General features: G+C 33.6%; 1 protein-coding gene and 1 long non-coding RNA gene across 2 annotated transcripts; both read right to left on the bottom strand.

Annotated features, from left to right (window-relative positions):
• Window positions 1–494: 494 nt before the first annotated feature.
• On the bottom strand, window positions 495–1256 carry LOC138338572 (uncharacterized). Its single transcript, XM_069289548.1, has 2 exons — window positions 1028–1256; window positions 495–892 (listed from the first exon to the last, which is right to left on the bottom strand). The coding sequence occupies exons 1-2, from the start codon at window positions 1254–1256 to the stop codon at window positions 495–497; spliced, it is 627 nt and encodes a 208-aa protein (XP_069145649.1).
• Window positions 1257–12703: 11447 nt separating this feature from the next.
• Window positions 12704–14377, bottom strand: LOC112942137 (uncharacterized). The gene is made up of 2 exons (XR_003248131.2): window positions 14176–14377; window positions 12704–13086 (listed from the first exon to the last, which is right to left on the bottom strand). It is a non-coding gene; the product is annotated as an uncharacterized lncRNA (long non-coding RNA).
• Window positions 14378–18065: the final 3688 nt, after the last annotated feature.

Below are 18065 nucleotides of genomic sequence, written 5' to 3' on the forward strand. Positions count from 1 at the left end.
GACCAAAAGACATTACTACAAATTCGTAATTCCCATACCTGGTTCGAAAAGCAGTCTTTGGCACATCCGTTGCCCGTATTTTCAATTGATGATAACCGGATCTCAAGTAAATCTTAGAGAAGACACAAGCACCTTGTAACTGATCGAACAAGTCATCAATGCGATTAATGGGATACTTGTTCTTAATAGTTACCTTGTTCAACTGCCGCTAGTCTATGCACATCCCAAAACTCCCATCCTTCTTCTTCAAAAATAACACCGGAGCACGATGCACTTGGTCTAATGAAAACTTTACTCAACAACTCTTGAAGTTGGGCCTTTAACTCCCTTAACTCTGCTGGAGACATTCTATAAGGAGGTATGGAAATGGGGCGAGTACCCGGCTCTAGATCAATGCAAAAAACAATATCTCTATCCGGTGGCATACCAGGAAGGTCTGCAGGAAACACATCCAGAAACTTACGGACTACCGGAACCGGCTCAATTGAAGGTACCTAGGTAGTATCATCCCGGAGGTGGTCCATGAAAGCTGAGCACCCTTTACTAACCATTCTCTTAGCACGAAGAAAGGAGATGATACAAACTGGAGTGGAAGTGTAGTCACCCTCCCACACTAACAGATCTGTCCCAGGCTTGGCCAACGTTACAGTTTTAGCACTACAATCAAAGATTGCAAAATTTGGAGAAAGCCAAGTCATACACAGAATTACATTGAAGTCAACCATTTCTAAGATAACCAAGTCTACATGAGTATTGCTCCCCACAAAAGTCACAAGACAAGACCTATATACCTTTTCAACTATCATAGACTCACCTAGTGGAGTAGAAACACGAATAAGCATGTCAAGCAATTCACAATTTAAATTAAGGCCACTAGCAAATGCGGAAGATACTTATGAAAATGCGGAGCCAGGGTCAAATAATACAGAAACCATACAATCACAAACCAAAAGATTACCTGTGATAACAGCATCTGATGTCTCCGCTTCCGACCACCCAGGGAAAGCATAACAATGGGCCCTATCACCTGTCTGCCCGTTGCCTCTACCAGGTTGCGCTGTAGTAGTTCCCATTTGTCCGTCACTCCGGACGTTTTGGTGAACACCATTACCTCGGCCACCACGCTCTCCAGATTGACGGCCTCTTCCATGACCACCTCTACCTCTTACTACTTGAGGTCTGTAACTCTGTTTTGGACAATACCTCTTAATGTTTCCAGTCTCCCCATATCCATAACACTCTATGGATTCAAGCATAGGTCTCTGTGAGAATGACGAAGTCTAGGGATAACCTCCAAACTCAGAGAAGTGTTGACCGGTCTGCGGTGGACCCCCAAGTACATTCTGCAGTGAAGACTGAATAGGTCGGGCTGGATAACCTCCTGAACCCTGCCCTCTGGAGTAAGAACCATTAACCTCACCTCCCTTACGAAACCTTTAAGATGTCGATGCCATGGTGAAGTCATGTGGCTGCACTTCGTCCACCTCTATCACGAAGTCTACCACTTCCTGAAAGGATTTCACTGTATCCGCTACCTGTAAGGCTGAAATCTGCAAATCTGACCTCAACCCCATCACAAAACGGCGAATCCGCTCTTGTGGACTGAAGCAAAGCTGGGTGGCATACCTCGATAATGCACAGATCTTAGCCTCATACGCAGTCACCGACATCTTTCCTTGCTCTAGGCTCAAGAACTCATCTCTCCTCCTATCCCTCAAGGTCCGGGGGATATACTTCTCAATAAATAAGCTAGAGAACAACGCCCAAGTCATAGGTGGTGCCTGTGCGGGTTGACACTCAACATGTTACCGTCACCACACTTTAGCATTTCCTTGAAACTGATAGGTTAGAAACTCAACGCCAAATCATTCTACTATGCCCATTTTGTGTTGTAACTCATGACAATCAACCAGAAAATCATAGGCATCCTCGGATTCAGCACCCTTGAAGACTGGAGGTTTCAAATTCAAGAACTTACTGAAAAGTTCATGCTGATCGGTTGTCATTATAGGCCCTGTAGTCAAACGAGGAAAGGTGCCTATTTCCAATGAGGCATCCATGCGGGGAGCCTCAGCAGCGGCCTATCGTACTTCCGGAACCTGAGGTGCTGGTGCAGAAAACACTGGAGGTGTCTGGCCTTGATCAGTTAACCCGCTAAGATAAGCAAGAACATAATTAATCATCTCTAGGGTAGGTTGGGGTGGTAATTCCTCATTCTGCACTTGCTCACTTTCCCCTTTCTCACCCTCTCTTACTACTTCCTCAGTCGGTAGAGGAGTCACCGCCTTAGTACTAGATGGGATAGGTGCTTGTCCTCTTCCTCTAGAGGACGTCCTCCCACGACCTCTACCACGAGCCCTTGTCACGGCTCCTCTTCGAGCTACAGCCCCAGTGGCTGGCTCAGACGCACCCTGTCCTGCTGGTGCTAGTGTTGGCGTAGTTGTTGCTCTAGTTCTAACCATCTGCAAAATAGAGAGAAGATGGAAAGATACCAATTTGTATAACCTAGATACCAATTGGATCCAAGTAATAGCACGAAAGAAAGAAAGAAGGAATGGAATTTTTCTAAAGTCTTATAGCCTCTCAAAGAAAAGTAAAGGCATCCCCCTACCATTCCTTAAGACTCTACTAGACTCGTTCTTGTGTGATGAGACCAATGAACCTAATGCTCTGATACCAAGTTTGTCACGACCCAAAACGGGCCGTGAGTGGCACCGACACTTACCCTCCTATGTGAGCAAACCAACCAATCTAAACCCCAACGTTTCAAACATAATAACATAATATAATGCGAAAGACTTAAACTCATTAATGAAAATTGATTAAATAACTTCTAAAAACTCAATACTTATTATTCCCAAAATCTGGAAGTCATCACCACAAGAACATCTATCCTCAAGATACTAAATATAAGAATATCTAGTAAGCTAAAATAATAAACAGCTAGTCCATGACGGAACATGAAGGCATCAAGACATGATAAAGAAGATCCAGTCCAAGCTAGAAGCATTAGCTCACCCTGAGATCCGACGTGATGAAGGCTGGCTAGAGTTGCGGTTGAGTTGAAGACGATGGCACATTTGTTGCACTCCACAAATAACAAAGAAAAACAATTACAAGTAGGGGTCAGTACAAAACACGAGTACTGCGTAGGTATCATCGGCCAACTCAAAATAGAAAGCAATATATATAAGATAATATCATAAAATCAACTACAATACTCAATAGGTAGCAGCAACAAGTACAAGAATCATTAATAATAACGCCAAGTACACCCATGAAGACTCAAGCCTCCATACCATACTCATTTTGGAAAAAGGTTAATCAATTTCAGTATATTAACATAATTCAAGATTCATTCTCGTTACTATCCTAGTATCGGAATGTGACACTCCGATCCTCGTCATACTATCCTGGTGTCGAGACGTGACACCCGATCCATTAATACTATCCTGGTGCTGGAACATGACACCCGATCTATTAATACTATCTTGGTGCCGGAACATGACACACGATCCATTAATACTATCCTTGTGCCGGAACGTGACACCCGATCCATTAATACTATCCTTGTGCCGGAACGTGACACCCGATCCATTATTACTATCCTGGTGCCAGAACGTGACACCCAATCCATTATTACTATCCTGGTGCCAGAACGTGACACCCGATCCATTAATACTATCTTGGTGTCGGAACGTGACACCCGATCCCCTAACCTCATTCTTTTAGTTTATCAAGCCTTCTTTTATACCACGGCTTCATCATTAACAAAGAGGTTTTAAGATTTAAGATTCAACAGCCTGATCATGCTTATTTTATCACCATCATATATAATCACATTATACAAGCACACAATTAAGCATATAGAAGACTTTACAATACTACCCAATACATATCATTCGCTATTAAGAGTTTACTATGAAATAGCATAAAACCATAACCTACCTCCACCGAAGAGTTGCGATCAAGCAATCGACTTTCCCAAAACTGCGTTCTTCCTCTCTCTCAATCGATTGTTTCTCCCTCTCTCTCTGTTCTTTTTCTTTTTCTTATTCAAACCCTCTTTCTTTTACCCTAATTAGCATATAATTAAGTATAAAACATGATAAAATACCCCACTACTTGTTTCAAGGTTCTCTCTTTTAACCCCCAAGTAATTAAATTATTAACATTAAACCACTAACTTTACATTTATAAGCAGGAATAGTCCAAAACGCCCCTTAAAATACTTAACAGAAATCCGACCCAGTCAGGGTCACGCAGCCTGTGACGGTCCATCCTGCACGTCCATCACAAAGTTCAGAGAGTTAATTTTGCGGAAGGATTTATGACGGTCCGTCGAGTCCTCAACGGTCCGTCCTGCCATTTCGTCGTGATGTTCAGAGAGTCGATCTCAGTACCCAAATTTCTAAATTCTAAGTGTTTTGGAACGAGACACCCTCGACGGTCCGTCATGCCCATGACGGTCCATCGTGGGATCCGTCGACCCAGACAGTGATTTTCAGAAATTAACTCTGCTGCTCCAAATGACTAAACAGGTCGTTATAGATTTATAATCTTATCTTTTACTTGTAAACAAAATAATACTTGAGTTATCTTTTCCTTAGATTTCACAAATATCAAGTTATAAAGATAATCATTCCTTGGCAGTCATATGTCCATACAGAGTAAGAAATGAAGATTAACATGGTTTTGCCTTAGGTTCATTGCAGAGTTAGTCAGTGCATGGAACATAAGAATTTCATCCTAGATAAATATCCGATTCCATATTATTGATGTAAAAATACTTTTTAACCTTCAAAAACTTGTAAGAACATAAACTTCTGAATCGGATGAGTTCTCGTGATCTGGATAGACTTTTGTGTGATGGTAATTGTAAATATGATCTATCATAGCTGTAATAGTTAGTTTTCCTTGAATAGATCCTGCTGACAGTCTTCTACGTTGCTGCGAAAATAACTTTGTATTTGTCCCCTTTCTTAATACAACAATCAAGTCAACACCTTTTGGATATTTGAGTCTTTAGTGCCATCATGAAGGTAATATGTCTACTGTATTTCCAGACATATTTCCTTCACGGGATCATCAATGACAACTAAGTTTGTAAGCCTCAAAAATTTGAAAGGTATTTACTTGTTTGTTGTATTGAGAACATGATACAAATACAAAGGAATATATTCTGCAAAGTAGAAAACTATCAAAACGATTTATTCAAGGGAAACCAAATATCACAACTATGATGGATCACAATTATGATTATCATCACACAAAAGTCTATCTAGGAGAACACATAATTGATTACTTGGTTCTTTTTTCTTATGAAAGATAACTTCAAAGTTTTTCAAGGTCAAAAAGCATTTTTCATTAATATAGTTATTTAAGACAACATTCTTGGGCTGTACCAGTCAGTGATTTAATGAACTAAAGGTCAAAAACATGTAATCTTAATTTCTTTCTCTTTATGTTAATCACTGACTGTCAAGGATGAACAATCACTATCACTTGACAGTTTGTGAATTATGAGCAAAAGAAAACCTAAGTGTATAATATCTTCATGAATATATCAAATTTCAATTCTCCTCCAAAGATTTATCAAAAAAATGTAGAGTTGCATTAATTTGATACTACTTGGATCTTATATTTCGAGTTATGTCTGTGAAATTTATTTTCATAAGTAAGAAGAATTATATTTAAGTGAAAATATGATATTAAGTAATTGTTGTGGTTCAAAACCTATGCGATGCAAGTGCGTTTGAGAGATGAATAAACTCTACAATTTTGATGAAACACATCTCAAAATGTATGTAGAATGCAGCGAAAGTACCAAATGCGTTCCACAATACGGTTAAGGGGGCCATGTCCCACCATTCACTAGAATTAGGATGGTAGAAGTAAGATGACGTCCATAGTTTATTTGTTTCGCAGTAGTCACAACATTTTCTACTTGATAATTATATTGCTATGGTTTCGATATTGATTTTATAAAATTATGTATAAATTCATAATGAATATATCAATCCCACATGAGATAACTTAAACCATTAAAATTAGAATAAGGTACATGAAATTAAATCTTTTTTACCTCCTAATTTTCTCAACAATAAGTAAATTCAACAGTGATAACGTCAATTTCCATTTAATTAATTTTAAGTTTATCCAATTACATTTCAACTCTCTCAAGATACAAGTGTTTAATAATGTTATCAAAACCCTCAAAGTTTACATACTTCACCATAATCAAGATTTGAAATTATACAAAATCATTCCCGAGGAATCTCACGACCCAAAACAATTCGGGAGTGGCACCCACACTTAACGTACTGGGTGAGCGAACCAAAAAATCTAAACCCCAACATTTAACAATAGTTCAACTATGAATAACAACAATAATGCGGAAGATCCAATACATATTAATGTAACCAATTAAAAAAGCTTCTAATGTTTAACACTTATTATCCTCAAAATCTTGAAGTCATCACATCAAGAACATCTATCATCAAATTACCAAGTCTAAGAGTATTTAAGAAACCAAAATAAGTAAAAAGATGGTCCATGTCCGAAATTCAAAGAAATCAAGAGGTGAATGAGAGAATGCAACACGAGCTAGAAATAATAGCTCACCCTCAACTCTGATGTGCTAGAGACTGACTAGAGCTGAGGGCAAGTCAAAGTCAATGGAACACTTGCTGCACTCCACAAAAGAACAAAGAAGAAAATACAAGTAGGGGTCAGTACAAGGAACACGTATTAAGTAGGTATCATCGGCGAACTCAAAATAGAAAGCAATATACATTGAATAATAATATAAAATCAACTACAATACCTAACAGGTAGCAAACAACAAACACATGAACCATTGAAAACAACACTATAATAGGTACACCATCAATCAAAACATCAAACACACCTATGAGGACGCATGACTCCACACCATACTCAGTTGGAAAATAGGTTCTTTGAGATTGAGTATATTAAGTTAATTCAACATTCCTTTCCTTTAATGTTATTGTGTCAGAACGTGACACTCCGATCCCATGTTATAGTGTCGAAACATGACACTCCGATCCCATAATACCGTGTCGGAGTGACACTCCGATCCAATAATATCGTGTCGGAACGTGACTCTACGATCCAATTATCTCATTATTTTATTTAATCAAGCCTTTTTGTTCAAGGCGTCATTTTAATATATAGGTTTCAAGATTATAAATTCAAAAATCTCATAAGTTTAGGCTAAGCACAAACCACACAATCAAAACATAAAACCACACAATCAAATACATAGGAGACTTTAGAGTATCACTCAATACATATCAATCGCTATTTAGAGTTTATCAATCGCTACTTCTCCAATGTATTTCCTTTCCTTATTGCCTCCGAACCCTTCCAATATATCAAATATATATATACATAAGGTGTAAGTTTAGAAGATCATAAACACTCCGATTATTATGTGTCTAGCCTATACCCAAAAGCTCGCCTACTCATATAATCAATTTGCTAGAGTTCAAACCTAAGGGTAAGTATTAATTCCTCCATTTAGCACAACTTTAATAAAATTCAAGTAACTCAATACACCTAATATTTAATTATCTATCTCAATATAATTAATATATATTCTATAATGTGATAACAAATTATTTTAATATAAAAAGATGAAAGCCACTGGTTACGAAACTGGTGGCCAACTAACAACACGTCCAGAACCTAAAGTTGGTTATCAACAATTTTACCACCTAAGTTTCTTCCCATAATGCTTGATTCTTATTTTCCAATCATATTCACCTTAAAATATTTAATATTGCTTCATTATATAGCAATAGGCATAATCATAATGCTAATATATAATATAATAAAATAAGCACAATCACGTCACGACCAAGAGCATGAACAACCATATATCCTACCATTTAAATCTTTCACATGCTTCCAATTATGATTACCCAAATAGTCATCATTACCTATTAATTACTCATCCAAAAATTTGTTCCAAAATCATCGAATTTGCAAGGCATATCAAAGTAAAAATTGTCGTTTACCCTTTTAAGAACCCTAAACTCCAACTATAATAAATCATTCTTTGTGTATACCAATAATATACATAATATGACAACTTAATATATTTATCAAATTCCACATATGTACGCACATAGAGGTTGTGAAAACATATCTGACGCAATCACCGTTTTACTCGCCTCAACCCTTCTTCCTCCTGCAGAATATTAACTCTCCAATTGTTATATAAAACTAACTATACATGGTAAATGTTACCCACTAATAATTTATTTTTATTTCCTTTAATCTCTAACTAAACAAATTATTAAAACTACCCCACTAGTTTCATAATTATAATTATGAATAGTCCAAAACACCCATTTAAAATCTATCAGAAACATATTTATGAAATAAAAAGCTCTAGTACTCAAAACGACCAAAGGAGTCATCACAGAATCGATAGAAAATGATACCATAATAAACAAAACATGAAAGCAAACATCGAAACATGAAAAAAATAAGACTTGGAATGTTCTAAAAGGGCCTTTTAACAAAGATTTGGGGGAAAATTCAAGAAGGGACTTTTCACGTAGATTAGTGTTACGGAGATCAAGTAAAAGGTTTTCAGAAAATTATATTTTGTAGTCCTTATTGGTTGGTGCTCCGGGACCGAAAGACGAAGGCGAAAAACTTCCTACTCCTCTGAAAATTGAGACACTGTTTGAGATAAACTGAATTAAGTTTCTTATTCTAAATCCTCAATCAAATGATTTTATCATTTTTCTTTCCTTTCTATTTCCTCTACTATTTATTCTATTCCATAATTGAATGAAGGCAAATCATCATTTAATTTAAAATTTCATCACCATCAATGAGTAAAAAATGTGTCTTTCATGTACATTTAAATTTCATTAGTGATCTTCATTGATTATGGTGTGTTTCAAATAAAATGGTAAATTGTCTTTATTCAATTTCAAAATAGAAGAAAGAGTAGAGAAAATAAATTTCGAAAAGCGAAAAAAATGACAAAAGCATTTTATTGAGGTTTTAAAATGAAAAACATGCCTAAGTCTCTCCCAGTCTATGTTGACACTTCCATTGGAGTAGGAGCTACATTGACGTCATCTTCTGATGTCGGAGCACCGACCAATAAGGATCACAAGATATAAATTGTTGAAAAACTTATACTTGATCTCCGCAACACTAATCTTTGTGAAAACACTTCTCTAGAACATTCAAAGGTTTATTCTTCTTTAGAGACTTACCCTTATGTTTCGTTTACTTTCATATCATTTAATTATTTGTATTGATTCTTTGTGGTAGAAGTGTACAAAACCGAACAAAAAACTGAACCAAACCGCACACCGAGTCAAATCGAGAAAAACAACCTAACCAGTTGTTGCTTTGACTTTGTTATGTGTTGGAAAAGAAATCTTACTATATTTGGGTTGGTTTGGTTTTAACTAAAAAAATCCAATCTGAGTCTAAATCAACCATACTTTTTTTTATATAATTATAAAATTTTATTTTATACATAAAAATATTTTCTTTCATATAACTTTTAAATATTTCTTATACTTTTTCATAGTTTCTGTTTTTTTAAATATATTATTTCAAGTTTGAAACTAAGAATTTTGAATGCCTCCATAAAGATTATACTCCACAGATATTTGTAATTTTAATAAAACTTAAATCATAATCAAATTATACTAATGCAAATAGAATATCAATTTAATCTTAAAAATGACAATAATATTGAATCTTTGATTTTACATTGGTTTAGACAATTAATATAATAATCAATTATAATTTCCCTGGATAATATTTAGTCATGTAACTAATACTTATTATACTTATTTTAGCATAATTTAGTACTTTTAAATTATGATTATTTTCATTACAACTATTGATTTACATTATTTGTTTTACGCAATTTACTTATTATTGTATATTTTTTTTAATATTTTAGATTCCTTAAAATCATTGTTTGTGTTATATTATTAAGAAACACCTTAGATAGTTGTATTTTTGTAGCACTGAAGAAATACTTGAAGTACAACTAAATTCTATGTTTGTATGAATACTTTATTGGAAAACCCCGAAAACCCAAAAAACTTCGAGGTTGGGAAAAACTGTGTTTTATTGGTTTGGTTTAAAAAATAGATTTGAAAATATAACACAAATTGTTTTGTTTGATATTGGAAAAGCCCGAACAAACTCCACCATATACACCCCTACTTCATGGATTTATTCTATAAAATTTCAATTTTTGAATATTGTTAAGTTAGGTAAAATTGATGTTTTTGATAACTATTTAACGAAAACAATTTCAGTGTTCTACTTGATAAAACCGGCCACTATTTTAAACTCTAGCATCTCCGTTCCCTGGGAAATCATAACTATAATTTCTTTATATTGAGCAATTGTTCAATATGATGTCTTTTTTCACTGTAACAATACAACTTACCTAATTAGCTACATTTAGCAAAATGAATAGGAATATAACATTCTCATGTATCTGTGAGAAAGACCATACTTAAGCTATATTTATATTTTATATGCCTTTGAACGATATTGATCATGTTTCAAACTTAAATCAAGGTAGAATCAAACATTGATTCATACTGAACTAACAATCTATGGATTGTCTCTGTGCATATCAAAGATTTTTGTTATAATAAGTGCATAAGACCATCCCAAGAATCAAACTTATAATATCTAAACAACTTATCATTGAATGTACTTTATGTTTTGCATCTACTCTGGCATAGACCCACATTTTGTATCAACATAAATATAAGTAGGTACCCATGTCCCAACATAAATGTCATTTGGATTATGTCTTGCTATCCCATTCTCATTGTCTGGTCGTATAAGATCAACAAAATTTATATACAAATAACAAAAAAGAGGAAAGTATGTGAGTATCAACTTAATTAACTTTAGGTTAGTCTTTGTAATGACTCTTTACTTTGATAAATGAAAATCCTTTATTTACCAAAAAAAATTAATAACATTTTTGTCAAACACATTTAATGAGGTAGTTACATAATCATAGAGATGTCTTGATGTCCTAAATTAATGTTGAAGTTGATGAAGACACCGGAGTTGTAAGATTGTGATGACTTGAGATATTGTTTCACGGAGTTTGACGCAATGTGTGTTAGAAAGAAGAGAAGTAGTAATTGCTTGCCATTCTTTTAGGCGCCTCTCCAAAAACGTTAATTCTTTTTGAATTATTTCTAAACAAAAAAGTCAAAAGTGTAAAAAACAAAAACCAAAACTAATACATTGCAATACTAGTAATATCAAAAATGAAAAGATGAATTGAGAAGCTTTCTTGTAGGCAAAGCAAACAACAACAACATTCATTCAATTGGATTCCCTGACAAATCTTATTAACGAGAAATTCCTCACATTTCCTGTTATTAATAGTAGTGTTGAGTCATGAATTGCACGTTTCATCATTATCTAATTCGAGAAATAAAAGCTACCTAGTATGAAACATTCAGTTGGTTTATGAATATTGAATAGTATTAAATTTAATATGCATTTACCTATAAGATTACTTCTTTTTTAAAAATAACTCACAAATTTTAGTGTAAATTAACAACTTATTAAAACATATAAGAATACATGAATGAATTACAAGAGACAAATATTACAAAAACATTGAGAAAAGTATTACGTTCCTTTCAATATCATTTAATAGGAATTTTGATTTAAGTTGTCTTATAACGACTAGAAGGTCCCTTTTTAGTGAGTCAATTTTGTAGGTTTCTTTCATATGTGCCACATGTTGGTATCATCACTGTGACATATATTGACACTTATTCAACAGATGTCCTAAATATAATTGAATACCCTTATGCGTATTCTTTTATTGTAATACTAGTATACTGAATTAACCCATTAAGAAATCCAGCTCTTCAATAATTATATGTCAAAAAGAACACAAATCAAAATCATAAACAAGAAAAAATAATGAAATAAAAATGACAATATTAACTCATATATCAACCCAACTAAAAGACACTCTCCGTAAAATATTTAGAATTTCCTTAACAGGATACGCCAACAAAGTAATAAATTAATATTTTAGGTATATCATCTTTTCAGTACTACCCCCTTATTTGATTTTAACAATGTATTAGCAGATTGAGTTGCATATTCACACATAAGATTGAAATATAAAAGAAAATATTGATATTATAAATTACAAGTCAGTCCACTTTAACATGGAAACAAGAATTGAGTTTCACAAAGATATGAAAAAAAAAAAACTATCTTCTTTGATCCCTTTGGTCACTTCATTCACAAACTCAATGAAAGATTAAAATTTTTACAATATCCACAGTATATAAACGTCATTCAAAAGCTTTAAATACCTACGCAAAATAGATATTTGTGCAAACCCGAAAGGGTAAAAGAAAATCAAATGCAAATAAAAACAATTTACCAACATATACCTGATAATTGCAAGAACAATTGGAGAAGAAGCTTGGAAAGTTATTGTAAAAATAAAGCATTGAGAGAGTTCATTTAGACGAATGGTGTAACATTAGAGCGTTTTTGCTACGTGCACATTAGTGTACAATAAATGTAGTTATCAAGTGTGTTTGAACTTCATAGTATGAGAAAAAAGAATTAGAGGAATTGATTACTTTGTCATAGCCCCCCTTGTAGTTAGATTGTAAAAACATCATTGTCAACTTCCGATTGATTTGTAATTTAGAGGAATAAAATCTACAATTGTAATTGAAAACTTTTCTAAATATCTGTAGGCACGAAGTGATAGAATCAAATGAGGTACCAACATAAGGGGGTCCAATCCTCGAAAATTTTCCTTTTCAGGAAAAGGAAAATAATGGTAATAAGATATTTGACTTTGTTTTCCTTTTTTTTCCAGGAGAGCGAAAATTTTGAGGAATTAGCTCCCTTATTATTCTAGATTTTATTTATCTCTTCAGATGCACATGATTGCTAAGGTATCACTCCATGCTGCGAATCCAGTATTCTTATATCTGTTCAAACATGCATTTCTTCAGGGATTATTGATTACCCTTGCCTTCACTACACCATTAAGATCTACGAATATAAGGAAACATTTCAACCTTTTACGACAAAATATTAAGGAAACATCTTAATTACATATCAATTAGGGTTACTAAGGAATTGAAATTGTTAAAATTAAAAATTTCTTGTACAGTCCTAGTTTTTTTTCATTTCATCTTGTAGTCTTAGGATGATATTTATGAGAAATTCAACAAATGTTGATGAAAGTATAACTGATTTTAATAAGAAAAAACAACACAATGCAAAGTGAAAAAAGCAAAAACAATTAGCAAAAAGAAACAACAAAATAGTAGAAAGACTCAAAAAGCAAAGTGGAAATTGAGAAGTCATAACTAAGAAAAGCCATAAAACAGAGGAAAAGACAATGTTCAGCACATATACAAAATCTCATAAAGAGGTGCATAGAACATTGTGTTAACCTCATAATCGAAGGTGTTAATAATGACAAATGCATATAATGACTAGTCACTTGATACAGGAATGGAACGAGATACATCGACAAATCGCAAACTCTCAATCAACCTGATTGTAGCAATTAAGTGAATCATGAGCAAATCTAGTGAAGAAATGAAAGTGAATATTTGATCAATCAGATAAAATTTACATTTTGCAAGAATTAAAGGAAGACACAAAAGGAATATATTTCATAGCGTGCACAAATTAAAGGAAGACACAATGAAATCTCTCAAGTAAAACAAGAAGGACAAGATAATTAAATCAAGGTAAAATCAAGGAAGAAATCTCGGGCCAATAGTCAAGATCACAATTTGAATAAGGTACTTAATCAAGATACTATCAAGGATTTCAAAAAAATTTAAACGCAGGTTACCAACAACTATCTATAAAATGAAAAAGCGAGTTAAAACACTACACAATACAAGTTGATGTAATTAGTTAAACACCACTTCATTCACAAAATGTTAAGCTAAAATAAACCTCCATTCTTGAGAATTGAGATCAAAACAAGAGACAAGATCTAAAACTAACAAACGATGTTAAATCTAAACACCTTTATTGAGTAAACTACAATAGGTATACATAATTGCTTAAAAAATTAAACCCAACACTTCACATCAAAAGAGGAAGGAATATGATTGTTACCAGGTTACTTAATCCGAGACCTGACGAATTCTAACTCCACTCCGACTCAAAATAGTCGCAAATCAAATAAAATTCAATGAAGAAAATAAGAATTCCCAAAAACATGGCGCGACATTTTTTTTCTCGGCTCAAAAAACTCCTGCCCTGAATAGTAAGGGTGAGGGGGTTTATATAGAACAAACTTTAGGTCGAAATGAAGATGGAAAACAATGTGGGACTCTTGAAAATATCAAATTCTTAATTGGGTCTTGGGTCTCTTGATGTGAAATGGATTTAAAGAAATTCGGCCAAAATTTTGGGTTAAAGGTTATCTGATGGCCCAAATATGGACTAAATAAAATTCCTGGAGAGAATTTCAAAGGGAAATAAGATGGATTTTAAAGTCAACTAATTACTCAAGCTTCTTAAATTTAACAACATCAAAATAATTGTTTCAAAAGAAAAGATCTTATTAAATTGTCAGTATAAATAAAATAAGTTGCATACTTAATTAAACCTCTGTTTTTTGGTAAATCAATTTACTAACTATTCCTTCAAATTGAAAAATTATATCAATTTATATATTTTAAATAAAAGACTTATAATCCATATGAAAAAAGTAGTAAAAAGTGTTTGGAAGGTAATCTTGATAGTATTTTTAATTTTAAAAAACAATTATTTCCCATTGTTCAATATTTAAGAAGATTATTAACTAATCAAATCGTGAAGGGTCAGAATTGGGTATCAACAGGCATCATCACTATAACATATATCGAGGCTACTTCAACAAAAAGCCTAAATAAATAAGACTTTCTAATATTCTCCTTCTACTATTCTTAATTTAACCATTAAGAATTCGAGATCGTCAATAATTTTATGACAAAAAGAACAAAGATTATGAAATGAAATGACAACTGAACTCATATAACCACCTAACAAAAAGACTACCGATACAAGATTCTAAATTGTCTTAACATGATATGACAATAAAGTAATAAAATTATTGTTTTAGGCATATCATCTACTTAGTGTTACCCCGTTATCTGAATTTAGTTGTAGCAGATTGATTTACATATATTCACACATAAAACTAAAAAAAATAAAAAATTAATTTTAGATATTTAAATCAGTCGACTTTAACATAAAAAAAATCAACTATCTTCTTTTTACCCCTTTGGTCACTGCATTTCACAAACTCAATCAAAGATCAAAACATTAAAAATCATCCCCATATCTATATATAACTCTTAATGAAATGATTTAAATACCGAAAAGGGTAAAAGAAAAAATTGGATGAAAATCAAAACAATTAACCAACATGTATATGACTGAAAAATGCATCAACAATTGGAGAAAAAGCTCCGAAAGTTATAATGATAATTAACCTTACACACCTTGTCTAAAAATTGCTCCTTCTGATTACTTCCTCGCCCCCTCTAATTTTGAGTATATTTGAACGAGAAAGATTTTGATAATCGACAAAATAGGGGAATAGATGAAAGGAATCGGTTGGTCCAACATGTACCATTCAGACCGAATTCGAGTGGGATAAGGAGAAAATCAACCACTGAATTAGATGTTATAAAGTTCTGGAAGTATTATTTTTTTGGACAATAAACTACAACAGAAAGTTTCCTTTTATAAAGGAGTACGAAGACTACACAGTTTTCATAATCAAATAGGATAACTAGACAAACAAGGAAGTTGTAGTAAACAAGGAGACAAGAGCCTGAAAGAAGTAGAAAAGTAGAAACTTGCCACGTGAACTTAAAAAATCAATGTAGAAAAGGAAGTCGAAACCAAGTAGAAGAAGGAGTTAGTAATTTATAAAGTTTTCTTACTCTGTTAAGGTAAACTGCGTCAATAATTTTGATTTCAAAGCAGAATGCAAGAAGGAGTCCTAACGTGAGAAGGAGTTCGAGTCAAGTTCGATTTAAAGAAGGTTTTTTAAAGCGACAAAACTAAGTTGTGTTGAATAATACTTAGGAGAGTTTTAAATAGTTAATGGAAGAATTTTACTCACTTACATAGAGAGAAAATCAAAACATGATCAAGAGTTTTAGATTTATTAGGGAGTGTTGCGAGTTTGTAAGGAAATAGTTGTAATATTCTAATTAGGAGTTTTGATTACAATCAAGTGTGTCTGTAGGATTCGTCTAAGAAGTTTGAGAAACTTGACGGACGGTAGAAGACTTAAACCTGGGTTGTTTTGTCTTGGATAGCTAAGAATTACAGTTTCAAATTCCTTAGATTACATAGGTTTGTGATGTTTTTTTGAGAATCATAGTTTAATGAAGTGGAGTTAAATCCTATAGAGGTATAGGTCATGGTTTTTACCCATTATGAGTTGGGGTTTTCTATGATAAAGTATTATGTCATTATTTTATCTGCTTTACAGTACTTAACTGATGTAATCTGCAAAGAAACTTATAAGATATACTTGTTCCTTAGGAATACTTGGGGTCAGAATTCTGATAGAGTGAAGATTATTGGGCCATGGAAAAATGAGAATGTAGAAATGGAAAGACCTAGAGAAGAGTAGAAAGGAAAAAAGTAGTCAAGGATAGGTAATGTAGTCGAGGACATGTGATTTATCGAAAAATAAGAAATAGTGTACACATGAAAGACATAGAAGAGACTAGAAAGAAAAAAAGTAGTCGGTGATAGGTTATTTAGTCGAGGACAAGTTATTTTTAGAAAAACAAGAAATGCACATGTGGTGCATTATTATAAAAAAGTATTTTTTACTTGCAGCAAAACTTTATTAAAAAAAGATTTTTATTTCTTTTATATGATCTATATGTAAGTAGGAAATTTCTAATATTATTTATTTACATATTTAAAACAAAACAAGAAAAGTATTAAAAATAAATATAAATTATGACCAGAGAGTTAGATAAGGTGAAATAGATTTTTATTTTATTTTACTAATGTCACGACCCAAATCGAGCCGCGACTGGCACCCACATTTATCCTCCTATGTGAGCGAACCAACAAATCTAACCCCAATCATTTACCCATAATAAAAAGAAAATAATGCGGAAGACTTAAAAACTCATTAACAAAATCAATAATAAACTTCTATAACTCAAAACTCATCATTATTATCCCCAAAATCTGGAAGTCATCACCACAAGAACATTTATCCTCAAATTACTAAGACTAAGAGTATCTAAGAAACTAAACAAAAATAAAGAGCTAGTCCATGCCGGAACTTCAATGAATCAAGACATGAAGGAGAAGATCCAGTCCAAGCTAGAAGCATTAGCTCACCCTGAAATCCGGTGTAATGAGGACTGCTAGAGTTGCGGTTGAGTTGAACTTGATGGCACGTTTGCTGCACTCCACAAATAACAAAGAAAGAAACACACAAGTAAGGGTCAGTACAAAACACGGGTACTGAGTAGATATCATCGGCCAACTCAAAATAGAGAACAGTATATACCAGATCATATCATTTGGGAAATAGGTTCTTTTCATTCGAATTTATTAAAATAATTTCAAGATTCATTATCTTTATTCCTCTTGTGTCGGCACGTGAACATTCCAATCCCCTAATACTATGTGACGGAATGTGACACTCCGATCCCCTAATTCTACGTGTCGGTTCGTGACACCCGATCCCCTAATTCTACGTGTCGGTTCGTGACACCCGATCCCCTAATTATACGTGTCGGTTCGTGACACCCGATCCCCTAATTCTACGTGTCGGTTCATGACACCCGATCCCACAATTCTGCGTTTCGATTCGTGACACCCGATCAACTAATTCTACGTGTCGGTTCGTGACACCCGCTCCACTAATCTCATTCTGTTAATTCATCAAGCCTTCTTTCATACTAAGGCATCATCAATCTCATTACTTTAGTTCAGCAAGCCTTCTTTCATACTAAGGCATCATCATTCACAAA

This window comes from Solanum lycopersicum, chromosome 9 (assembly GCF_036512215.1).
Source record: "Solanum lycopersicum chromosome 9, SLM_r2.1".
NCBI lineage: Eukaryota > Viridiplantae > Streptophyta > Magnoliopsida > Solanales > Solanaceae > Solanum > Solanum lycopersicum.